This window comes from Natator depressus, chromosome 3, assembly GCF_965152275.1.
Source record: "Natator depressus isolate rNatDep1 chromosome 3, rNatDep2.hap1, whole genome shotgun sequence".
NCBI classification, from domain to species: domain Eukaryota; kingdom Metazoa; phylum Chordata; order Testudines; family Cheloniidae; genus Natator; species Natator depressus.
The window spans coordinates 80,844,799-80,858,103 of NC_134236.1; the positions used below are offsets into that span (position 1 = coordinate 80,844,799).

At 40.2% G+C, this 13,305-nt stretch overlaps 1 protein-coding gene across 6 annotated transcripts in view; it reads right to left on the reverse strand.

The window, feature by feature from the left end:
* HACE1 (HECT domain and ankyrin repeat containing E3 ubiquitin protein ligase 1) overlaps positions 1–13,305 on the reverse strand; it is an 86,550-nt gene that overhangs the window by 26,655 nt on the left and 46,590 nt on the right. For all 6 annotated transcript variants that reach the window (XM_074948163.1, XM_074948166.1, XM_074948164.1 and 3 more), the window contains 6 exons: positions 12,514–12,601; positions 9,466–9,577; positions 9,273–9,370; positions 8,987–9,074; positions 7,070–7,219; positions 749–945 (listed from right to left, as the gene is read on the reverse strand). In XM_074948163.1, coding sequence (XP_074804264.1) covers positions 749–945; positions 7,070–7,219; positions 8,987–9,074; positions 9,273–9,370; positions 9,466–9,577; positions 12,514–12,601 — 733 coding nt within the window. The remainder of the gene's footprint in view (positions 1–748; positions 946–7,069; positions 7,220–8,986; positions 9,075–9,272; positions 9,371–9,465; positions 9,578–12,513; positions 12,602–13,305) is intronic.

Consider the following 13,305-nt stretch of genomic DNA (forward strand, 5'->3'; position numbering starts at 1 on the left):
CTGCGCTAGCACACAGATTTCAACCCAGTTATAATTCTGTTTGTCAGCTTCCGCTTTACATAGATCAAAATGTTCTATGGTTAAACTCTGTTTTTGGCTCATAAAATATGCCTGGAATTGTTGAAAGATGAAAGGCCTAATAAGTTTATTTCAAAATCCTATTCCTTTCCATTAAGTGAATGAATTCACACCATGTTTTGTTCAATGATAACATAAGGCCAAACTGTCTGGGTAGCTGAGCAGCACAATTCCTACCGACTTCAAATGGAGTTTTGGGTGCTCTGCACTTCTCTGTCCCAACATACCTTAAATACGCCACTGCTCAGTGAACAGGCCATGTTTAACAGTGAATTTTGCAACACTTAAGCAACATTACCTACAGCTGTATTTTTGAAAGGCACCACAGGTGTTCCTTGTTAATATTCCCCTTCCTCCCCCCCGCCAACAGCTTGACCATGTGCAATACAGGTATGATGTCACTTCTAAGAAGTCCTTCATTTGAGTTCTACCTTGTTTTTCTTCATAAAAACTCCAACAAAAGAGACAGACAATTTCGGAGAGCTGTTTAAAGAACTTTCTTCAGAAGAGTGGCCCAATTTACTGACATATACGAACGCGGACCATTTTGCCAGCTACTTTTTAATATTGTGGGTATGATTACTTTAAGTACATAATTTATGCTTCTACTCACTCATAAGTCAGTTCAATTGTTCTTATCAGTAACTTCTGGATAAACCTGAACACTCACTTTGTTGTCTTGTGTAACAAGAATACTTGCACCCCCTGGTTTCAAAGGCACTTCTTCCATTGCTCCAAACACATCAGTCTCGACAGAGAAGGTCAGTTCCAGCCCAAGATCACCGATATCATTATCTAAAATCCACTGCAAGTTCTTTGCATACTCTGGATCAATAGATGCCACATCCTGATAATTTACAGGAATACCTGAGAAAATAAAATCAAAATCCACATATTCAGTTTGCCTTAGCCTGCTTGTTCTATGGTAGAAGATTGCCCTCTAGAGAGAGACTGGAATAATGCAAGGATAAAAAAACATTTATAGTCACAATACACTGCAGAATTTAAACTTGCCATATCTTCTGTATTTTACAGAAAGTAAAACATGTCCTTTGATATAGACTCTCCTGGTGAACCAAAAAGTCACACACCATTTACTCAAACTACAACAAGTGTACATTCCTGGGACACTGACTCAAGCCTCACTGTGAAGCCCAAGGCTTTCAACCATACACCTTCAGCCTCATGAAAATACACCAGTCCAACAGGTGTTTACAACCAGTAAGTTTTACAAAACCAGTTGCTTTAGTATATTTAAAAAATGTCTCTTTTCACTAAAAAGCAGTTTGTAGTCGGAAGAAAAATACGAAGGAAGTAGTTATGGAGGTCTTTTATATACTCAGAATAAATTAATTTCCTTGGCTCTTTAGATTTCTTTTTTCTACAATTTCCTATGAGACTTGCTGCTCTTTCAGCAACAACTGTGGTCCAGCTACAAATCATTTTTAGTACAAAAACTAAGTTGTGAAACTCTAAACCAACTTCCAGATTTGCTTTTATAATGTAAAGAGACTGAAAAGCAAAAGTTGTTAGAGGCTCAGCTGAGTACAGAAAGAAGTTTTAGAACTTCCTATTTTTATCCCCCTTCCCAAATACACATCTAAATTACAGCTTACATTTTGCAAGCACCACTGCTAACCTGATCCTTCCCCATCTTCCCACCCCCCGTGAATCCTTGGAGAAAGAGGGAAGATCAACAACTCCTCCAATCTCAGCCCTGGTCACTCCTTGCCTATCACACAGTCATAGCCAGAGCCAAAGAAATTTCTTTAATTTTTAGTTCCAGCTTTCTTCTCTGCCGGCACAGTAATGTGAACGAGATTACTTACCAGTAACTATTGAAGAGCTACCTCTGTGCAGTTCACTGCAATGTGTCACCCCTGGTGTCAAGCTACTTTGCAAAACCACATCCACTGGCAGATGCACAAGAGTTCTTGTGTATGAGTGACATCACCACCTTACTCTACATAAGGAATTACCCCAGTTCCTTCTTCCAAACTACAGTGTCCTGATGTTACTCCACAGCAAAGAGGAAGGGGGGCCAGTACCATGAATACAGAGAGCTAACTCTGTAACCACAGTAGTTACCAGCCTATATGCTTCTCACCTATGGGAGTTTAGCAAGCATGGCTCAATCAGATAGATAGTGGGTGAGAAGTTCTTAGCTAAATATGGACCATTTAACTGCTACACGAAACCAGGCACTGGAGCATGATGCTAAGTCTAAGGAGAAGCATCTGGTGAAAGTGTACACTGAATTCTCAAATGGCTTCTCTGCAAGTCTCCACCAGGGGAAGCCAGCCTAAGATGGGCCACTGACACTGAGGTGGTGGTTGTGGAGTGAGTCTTCGAACAAGGTACTGTTTTCCTAGCGAAGGTAATATATGGAACATAGCAACATGTAATCTTGTGGAGAGTGTCTGGTAATAGGTTCTCCCACATGCTACAAATAACCAATTTGATTATTGAAAGGGCTTAATTTTTTTCAGGTAAAGCACACTTATATCTAGTGTATCTGCTTCCCCTCGGTGGGAATGAGGTGTTAGAAAGGAAATAGACTAAGACAGATGGAAATCTGAGACTAACTTAGGCATGAAGTTGGGATGCGGCCTCAGGATGATTTTGTCCTTTATGAGCACAGCATAGAGTGGAGTGGTGATCCAAGCACTAAGCTCACTTGCTCATCTTCCTACCAATTACCTCTGCTATCAAGAAGGCCATTTTGATTGATATATGCTTGAGAGAAGCCTGAGCGAGAGGCTCATAAGGAGGGTCCCAATAGCTTTACTAGGACAAGATTTAGATCCCGTGTTAACAGGGACTCTCTAATTGGCGAGGGGGTGGAACATTTAATATGCCCTTGAGGAACCTGCGAAGTGAAAGAAGGGTTTGTCCTTAACAAAACATTCTGATAAGCAGATATTGCTGCTACATGGACCTTCAGGGAGAGGCAAAGACTACTAAATCCTGAGACTAAGTTTAGAAGGTACTCAAAGATTGAAGTAACTTCAGCTTCAGATATAGCAAAGTCCTTTGTCAGCCACCCAGACAACAGTTGCCATTCTTATTTATAACATTTCAAAGTAAAAGCTGTAAGAGAATGGCTTGAGGTCATTGAGATCAGGAACTGTTCACATTAGTCCCAGGGGAGGTTAGATAACAAGTGGAGTGTCTCTATGCTAGGATGAAGAATCCTTCCTTGCTGTTGAGACAAGAAGTCTGGGGACAGAGGCCAATGAAAAAGCAGCACCATGGCCAGCAGCAGGAGATCTGGATACAAGTGCTGACAAGACCATGTTGCAGCTATTACTATGATGTTTGCTCTGTCCAACCTGATCTTCCTTATGTGACCCTGGGAATCAGGGAAATGGAAGAGATGTTCTTATGTATCTGTTGAGGTTTGTGAGATCCAGAATGGACCTCAGACGTTCACTCTTCTTGGTAATCAGGAAACCATGGTGTTAACATCCTTTCCCTCAGTATTCCTCTGGAAACTCCTTTATGGTTCCCTTCTTGAGGAGGGAATCCACCTCTTCCATAGGACTCTCTCATTAGATGGGAGAGAATGGTGAAGTGGCCTGGTGCAGAACTGGATGGAGCATCCATCATCAGTGCTGTCCACTATCCACTGATCCAAAGTAATCGTGCACCAGAAGCTGTAGGAGAAACTAAGCCATTGTCCTTGTACTCAAGTCTGAGGCACCATATGCTGGTCTTAAGAGTGTCTTGTGAGCATACAACTATTTGTGACCAAGGACTTAGCCACTTCCTTCTGTTCCGCCAGTCAAGATTCCAAGATGAGGCTCATGGCATCCCAGAGTGTAACTGCAGAAGGACAAGATGGTTTAGTCATCAGCCATTTGGGAGGTCTAGACATGTAGGCTCTCCTGCCAAAAGCATCCAGCTTACATCCCTCAGTCAGGAGTGGAAAGAGAGGCTTTGTTGCCTCTAACTTTCTCTAATGCTGCAGACACCACTAGGGAATTGGCTGGAAAAAGTTGTTTGATGTCCATTGTTTGCTGGAGTGTACATCCTGTCTGCTCACCTGGTCGCAGACAAGGAAGAAAAAGGAGATAGTCAAATAGTTCTGTCATCCTCAACCCATCAAAGAATAAGAGGCAGAGACTACTCCTCACTAGTCTGTACCTGTAATATGTCAAACGGGATTGGATATCTCTGGTGCCATGACCCATTTGCAGCGGACATGTATCTGACATTCTTCCCAGGAGCCCCTGAGACAGTCTGATTGTTTGGAGCGTAAACAGATGAGGAACCAATTTGGTCTTCAGGAAAGGTACCATCTGTATGTTCCTCCGAAGGGGACTCAGATGGTTACTCTGAAGGAGTCTCATCCCATTCCTTAGATATAGGCAGGTCCTCCTGCACATCTACTGGATTCAATGGCAGCATCAGTGCTGATGAGGAAGGTTATTTTGGCACTGGATGAATGATAGGTACTATGAGGGCATCAATGCCAAGTGGGACCCTGGTGCCAGATAGGGCATTGGAACCAGTGCCACAGTCAGTGCCGGGTCTTCAGAGTCCTGTATGTTTGGCCACATGAGCAGCTGAAGAAAGCCTATGGTAGATTTCCATGACTTCTGGACCTAAGACAAGAGCAGAGGTCCAGTGCCCTGAGATCAATTCTGGGGACCCTGTAAAGTTCATCTCCAAAGGGGTCAGAGATATTCAGAGGCACCTGTTGATTGGGACTGGAGGATTAAGTTTCAGTTTAGAGTCAAGCTGTGGAAAAGCATGCTGTAGGGTGGCTATTAGATTCAGACACAGAAAGATCCAAAGTATTATTGGGATCTGAACTGGTTAGAAGTCCAAGTTAACTGGTGCTGAGATGTCCGACTCCAAAGGAGCACTGAAAAGAGATGAGAGTGGTGCCATTTGAGAATTTCTGAGGCACTTGTGTGTCAGAGAATATAGGAGAGACACAACAAATCCTCTTTTCTTTTTTGTGTCTCATGAGGAGGTGCTGCTTCTCCCTCCTTTTACCTGAATGGACCTCTGAATGCCCTTGTAGAGCTGAGACGTAGATGAATAGAAGGAGTGCCAAATCATCATATGAGGAGCGGGTGGCAAGATGGGCACTTCCTGTGTTAGCACTGGCGCTAAAGAAACTTTTAAGGTGGTGCCAACTTGGTCTTTGGTGCTAGGTGAAGGATTCATTCCCAGCATGCAACCAAGGAGATTCTGGTCTCAAGCCCATGGTAAAAAGCTGGCACTGACGCCAGAGCAGTAAAACCCATCTTGGGTCCTGCATAAGACAACCTCTGCGCTGAGGCTGGGGTCTCTGCACCATCAATTAGCCCAGGCTGTAGACACACTGAGACATTAGATGAGCCTAGTAGGAAATGAAGTCACCCTCATGCAAGACTTCTCGTGCACTCCCCAAAGGACACTGCTTTTCATGGCTGTTCTGCAGCTCAATGCCAGAGACAACATATCCCATAAGGGTACTGCACAGAGGTCCTTGAAGAACAGATGCGTGCTTTTTCCTCAGGGAGGAGTCAAAGACACCAGCAGTTCTTAGTTTCCCCATTCCTAAAGAAGAAAGAGCAGAACTCCAGCACCTTTCTGGGGACTGGAACAGTGCTGTTGCATCTGGGGCAATCTTTGAGACACTAGCGTTCTCCCACGGGAGAAAGACTTGAGGTTTTGGTGGACATGGTTATGCTGAGGCAGCTATGGCAGCCATGAGACTCTTATGGAAAAATCCCATAGAATTTAAGGTGGGTGAAACCAAAAGGGTACTATAGAAATTGGAATGAAATTCTTTGGAAACTTGAGCAAGAATAATCTTCTTTCTATTAAGAGTTGTTAGATCCCGAGAGGATAGTTTATAGAAAGGACACAAAACTTACATTCTAAATGAGGACTCAAAAATAGTTCCATTGAAAAGAAAAAGAGGGTGAGAAGGCTACTGCAGCAGCAGCAACGAGCCACTACTGAGAAGTAATAAATTTGTCAGGGGAAGGAATGGTTAGTATTGGTGGTGGTAAAAATACAGATTTACTTTGGTGCAATGGGATGAGAACCTGAGTGTGTATGTGGGTGTTTATGGTAAGAGTGGAGTAGTAGATTTTTTCCCTAGATCTGGCAAGTTTCTTTGATAAATTTGCAACGTTGTCTTAACTAAGTTGGGGGGGGGGGGGGCGGCAAGAGGGGAACTATTTTCATTCACTGGAAAAACTTCTTAGTCAATCTTTTTCATAAGTTATCAAACCAAGCACCCTTCACTGAGGGATAGAGTTTTAAGTTAAAACCCCGAATGTTTGAATTAGAGTTCACGGACCCACTATGAAGAGATTTTTGTCAGAATTCCTGAAAGGTCTCATACTTCTAGGCTAAGGAACATAAGTAATTTCAGACCAGAACATATCTAAGAAATTACAAACCTTGGAAAACAAGGTTTAGAATGAACATGCTATTTAAATATCAACAGGGTGTTATTACATGATAAAGCTAATAAACCTGCTGGCTATAATGCCTGTACTTCTGGTCTCTGAACTAAGAATGTTTTTAAAAAGACAATCGAATACAAAGTGGCAGTGGCCACTAATTTATATATTTACACTTGAAAGGGGTTATAGCAGTGGCACTGTAATTTTTTCTTAAGAAAAATCCACAAGTGAGCTTCATATATTGGTTAATAAGAGTGAAGGACTAGCTATTTGCTCCAGTTGATATAGTGCAAAAGTTGCTCTACTAAGATTCCCCATTCAGAAGTACCCAGTATACTTCCTTTTTCAACAACTTTAGTATTCCAATCTAAGCCTTTCTTCAGAGAATGCCAGTCATGACATATTGTGCTGTAACTCTGATGCACGCAAAAAGAGACTTACTTTCACATCCACCATTTTTTACCATAGGTCACCAAAGATGAAAGCCTAGTACATAAGTAACTGTACCACCAAGCCACATCATGTATATCATTTACTGAAATTAATTTGTCTAAAACAGGATTTTAATAGAACCATACCAAGAATATGCTTGTAGAATGACCTTGTGAAGTAAATGTTGACCAGCTGCCTGTGATTCAGAGCTAAACCCAAGATCTGTCCAGCAAATCGAAAGTAGTTCAAGTGATCAGGATTTACAGAAGAGTTGCTGTTTGGCTGGAAGGTTGTTCCTATGAAACAAAAGGGTGCTATTATATTTAGTGATAGTTTTAGTCTGTATCTTACAACTGCAGCCTATATAATTTTACTGTAATTTGAATCTCTCAAATATATTCAACAGTTGCAATTTGTTCGTAGGACAACCCATACTACCCCCTTTTCTGAGCAATCTATTTTCTTGGTGTGACCAAAAGCAAAAAAGCAAAAAAATAGGATAAAACTTTTAATTACTGATTAAAACTGAAACTTTGATATTTCTTACTGCACACACACATTCTGAACATTTCAAACAAAAACAACATTTCCCAGGGCCAAAGTGTGTGTACCTTCTTCACCTCAATCTACTGAATTTACAAAAATTTGAATATTTTTCAGAAATATTTACATTCTTGCTGGTTTGGAGTTAAAGTATAAAGGCCATCTAGAGTGAATATAAAACACGCATAGCCAAAACTTGGGCACAACTTACAATAGGCAAGGTCTGACACTATGAAAAAGGAGGAGGAAATGTTCCTCTGTATAATTAAAATTTAATTATGTAATTTCAAGTTCTCGGTATCTTTCTACGTAATAAAAAGTTGAAGCAAGTTCTCCAGATTTTTAGAATTAGCGTGCATTGTTCAATAGACTATAATTAGAGACAAACAACTGGCTTAAAGTGTAGCTGTACTTACCTGTGGTCTATTTCAAAGCTATTTTTCTTCTACCTAAGTAATCAACTCGTTTGATTATCTGAAACACTGAAGTAAAAATTTGTTCTGGTTTTTGTGTGTGTTTGTTTTTAGCATATTCGAATTCAGATTGTAATTTCTGTACTACATTCAGCAGGACTAAAGAGATTTAGGAAAGAAATGGGTTAAAATGGAATTTTAATAGACAATCAGGGATGACTCTGAATTATGCCCTCATCATAAGGGTAATAATGAGCTACTACATATAGGCCCCAATACCGACAATCCTTATGCACAGGCATCATTTTACTCACATAAGCAGTTCCATGGCTATTCACATGGCTAAAGTTCTGAACATACTTTAAGTGTTTGCAGGATTAAAGCCTAACAGCTCCTCTTCATCTATTAAAGCATGGTGACAGAAAGTTCAGTCTCTCACACACCTTCCTAAATCCTTTTTCCCAGCTTTCAGGATGCAACATTTGCTGGCTGAGTTCTCTTTGCAGTTTCTTAAGAAACTGGTAGAAGGAGTTAGTGAGACAATCCCTACTGCTGAAGAAAGCTTTACGGCTAGACGATCTGTTGGGTACCCAAGAGACAAGACACTAGGCACTGAAGAGCAATTCCGGGGAGATGAACAGCTGTTTTTACTGCAGAAATCAGTTGTGGGGCTGATGTCAAGACATGATGAAAAACTCCCCATATCCTGCCTGCACCAGCCCAGGCATACAAGTAACTGCAAGGGGAAAGACTGCACCCTTTTGCTGCTGATGCATGAGGTATGTCTTCTTACTACCCGGAAAAAGACAGGAAGATTAAACTGGAAAGTCAAAAAGACCTAAAATAGAATTTCTCCACCCATGCCAAAGAAAGAGCAATACTGGCAAGTCAGTCAGCAACACTTCAACTTATAAAAGTTGCTTAGTTCTCAGTTGTAGTTAATGGACAGTGCACACTATTTCTTTAATAGCAAAGGACTTTTTCTGTTCTTTATACCTTAATTGATAACGGTTTGCATTATGAATAATTTATCTGACCTTTTCCTTAGATTATGAACATTTGCTGAAGCAAAATGTAAAGTTAGAAGAACAAGAGATACCAACATACCATCAGCTGACTGGGTGAACAGTGCATAATCTGGGTTAACTATCTCATTGGATAAGATATCAAACCATTCACGTACCACACCTTGACCCTACATGTCAAAAGGATAACAATACAGCACAAAGAAATTTAATTTTACAAATAGTTTAACAAAATGAGTAACCAAATATATTTCTTAATCAAAAGTATAAGAGTATTGTTAAAATTTCATTTAGATTAAAATTTTAGTTAGAATTAGTATAAATGATTATATAAAAAAATAAAAATTGTTTATGAAGGTTTTACCCACCATGCCTTCTTCGCCGTGGAATCGCACCGCAATCCCCTGCTTTAGCTTTGCACAATTTGCTTTAAACACAACTTCACAGCTACTCCTAAAAATAGAATCTAAATATGAAACACTAGTTAATTTTATATCTTGAAAGAATCACAAAAATATTAGGCACTTTATACATGCACTCTTTCTCCTTGTAGTGTAATACCTCTGTGAACCAAAAGGATGTCATTTTCATTGACTGGTCTGTGCACCATGTCTGAATCTGGCTGTCCAGAGTGCAAATGTTCATAGAACCACTCACAACGATCTTTAAAGGGCTACAAAACAAAACAGGTGAAAAATGCCCAATGTATTAGTCAATCATTCTCAAGGCTAGTAATCAAAGCATTCTGTTAAATTTACTTTAAATATTAAGCTCCAGTGAGGGACTTCATTAAAGAGTAATTAGACATTTCAACAAGATTTCACAAAGGAACTAAAAGCAAAATCAAGCACTAATCCTGAGAAAAGAATATACAAACATTCTGTATAGCTCATTTTTGTATTTGGAAAAGACGACACTTAACAATTCAAGTGCTTATGTCCAGGCACTTTGAACATTAGATCTGTAATTGAATACATTTGCAACCAATTAGCTCACTTTCAAGTTCAATAATGAATTCTCACGAATAATGTTTTCTTTGAAACTATCCTCCACATGGTCTAATTAGCATATTAACACAAGCATATGCTTCCATTCTTATTCCTCATTGATCCCCTATGCTAAAGAGGCCATAATCAATAGTATCAGACAATAATAGGACTTCACCGAATAGGATGATGGAAGAGGTCTTCGGTAAAAGTGAGCAAATTCAGAATGGTTTTTGGTTTTTTTGGTTGGTTGGGTTTTTTAAGTCAGTTATTTTCTTCAGCTTTGAGAGAAATTCAGTATGTCTGATTTGGTTTTGACCGAAGTTAGGCCCTGACCATACAAGAAGTACAGCCATGTTTTTGTAACCAGTTCATGACACCCATGTGACCCAGTTATGTGTTTGTCTTTCAGTACATCATTTCTATCTCACCACCATAGTTAAAATACAATTATGCATAAGCACTTACTATGCTATCTGCATCAGTGCATTCTGGGAAATGTGGGCAGCTACTTAACATCTCAGCAGACAGAACGCTTAGAGAAAATGCCAGAAGCAGCATTGCGGTTTACGTGTTCAGGCAAGGAGGAGTGGCCTCACCAGTTACACCATCAAGCTTTGAAGTCCTTTCCACACAGGACCCGGGGGGGGGGGGGGGGGGGGGGAGGAGATGCACTGAAGAAGTGGGGTTTTTACCCACAAAAGCTTATGCTCAAATAAATCTGTTAGTCTTTAAGGTGCCACCAGACTCCTTGTTGTTTTTGTGGATATAGACTAACACAGCTACCCCCTGATACTTGACAGGTTATCAACTGTGGCAGATGACAGTGAACAGAGAGTTGTGGAGACAAATCATGTTTATGGCCAACCATGCTGCTAAGTGGTTACAAACTTATTTAAATTATGTAGCACAGACAGGGCCTTAATCTGAAACTGCTCTGGTTTTTAAGAAGCTGTTTGATGAAAGAGGTTTTCCTCATTTAGGGTACTGATTCTCTGTTTCCTCAATTTAATAAAGGAAAAAGTCTCATAGACCCACCTCCCCTCACAACACCCAAAACCCCCACTGTTGGATTCTTAGAATGTTTTATTGTAGAGTCCCCTGATACTCCAGAGACGATAATGAGAATTACGGACTCAAAAATTCAATATTTTAAATCCTTATTCATATGGTGTTTTGTCCACCATTGCAGGTTTATCTTAAAACTAAAAGTAGAAGCTATTCTAAGATACAAACAAAAAACCAAGTATAACTCTCTTGATAGAAAAGTCAACACTGTCATTAAAATGACAGCAACAATGAAAGGTATGATTTACAGTAATTCAAAGTACTTTTGAGACCTCTAATTCAATAGCAAATAAGAGCCATGGAAATGGAAACAGCCAGGATTCCCTAGAAATCTATACAAAATGACATTTTTCAGCAGATCTCACCAGAAAGGTAGTTCCATCTTGTTTGACTCATAAGATTCAAACAATTGTGGCGACTGTCAGGGGATTTTGCTTAGAACAAGGCCTGACACAAGGTGTGTTCTCTCCCCACTGATCATCATTTGGGGGAAGCAGAACGTGCCTTTACTTGCTTTAGTGGATAGGATACCAGAATACGGGGCTTGGCTGGGTACAATATGGAACAGAACTGAGAATCATCTAGGGCACTGATAGCTAGCACACACCTCTCACATCCTACCCTGAAACGTTAGTCACATGGTAATGGACGTGGGTTCATAAACTCTAAGTTCTTAAAATAATTTTTTTCCTTTGTGGACTATGGAGGAGAGGGGAATCCTCTCCAGATCTTTATAACTCTCAAAATACAGAATTTCTTTAAAGAGATTTTTGCTACTCAGGCAGCATGGCCGAGAGCTGGCCTACATGCCTTCTTAGGATTTGAGCAAATCTTTAGAGAAACTTGTCTAAAGGACCAACAAAAATGGTTTCTTATCATAGGTCTTTCTAATGAGCAGGACTACAGAGAATATTAGGAAATCACCAGACTATCCCCAGGAGTAAAGGTGCTCTCTTGTGCAATTTGTTGAAGATTGAAAGAAACACAAAATGCTGCCCACAAGCCACCCACCAGCAGTCCTAATGCAGACTTGGATAATGATCACATTGCAGCCGATGCTAACATCTGTGGCCTTGTGTGCAGCAGTAATACACTGACTGTACTGGGTTCTGTTTCCTGCCCTTTTACTTAACTCACAGGAACACAAAAAAGAAAGAAAGCAATTGCAATAATACCCAAATTTTTTAACCTCAGATGGCACGTGACAGGTGGTAGGAGGTATACTACAGAGAGCAAGAGTGTGTCCTGGCAACATATCTGACTGAAGTGAGCAGCCACAGCAGAATTATAAATTGAAGACTCAGACTAATCATTGCGCAGCTACAGGCCAGAAACAGTTGGTCACAATTGTCCTCAAAGTACTTCAGTTATATTTTAAGTGGAAAAGATAGCAGTTAAAAAGTTCACCCTGGCAACTATCACAATCTATTTGTTTAAGCTCAAATACTAGAGGTAGTTAACCTTCACTCTTTAGAGTTAATCAGTACTTTATGGCTGTGCAAATGAAAAAAGAGTGTTGTATTGAAGATGTAAATAAGCAGTGCTTAACATTTACCTGTGCTTTTATGATGTGCATGAATCTTGACATCAGTTCAGGGCACTCAAGGAGAAAATGAAAGTGGTCAAAAATTATTTTGGGGTTTCTGAAAAAAAAAGTTTTAGGTTGGAAGCTTATTAGTTGCAGGTGCACAGATCTAACCAAAGTCTCATGGCAGAACTGAGCATACCTAAAAAGGTATTTTAAAAAGTCTAACAAACCAAAAATGATTACAGGATATTTTCAAGAAACACGGTCATTGCATAATGTGTGTTTTCCTGACTCATTTCGCAGGAGGCTTGCATTACCTCACCTCACCTCAAGAGGCTCTTTAGAGAGAGGACAAGGGAGTAGACTAAGCAATCCTCAGAGGAACTATGGGAGCAGCCAAGCATAAGGAGAAGACAAACTAGGCTGTATGTTTCATTCAACATTCCTTTTGTGAGTAAACCAAACTCTTGGGAGATGGAGGGTAATTTTGACCGGTCGTGTGGGCTGTGTTTGGAGCAGCGTAGGAAATGGCACCTACTCACAGACCAATAGTTCTAGTTCTTTCTTGACAAGTTTTGGGATACGAAACATACAGAACAGTTGCTTACGTACATATTCATTCAAGCCTCATTCCTACAAACGCTTGTGGACATACATCATTTATGCACAGGAGTACTTCCACAGAGTGCAATGGGCCTACTAATGTGTTTAGTTAGATGTGTATGAATACATGCTGGATCAGGATTGTACCCAGCAAAGAACAGCTCTGAATCACAATTAAATATGAATTTGTAATTAACATTTTAGTCAAGTAAAAAT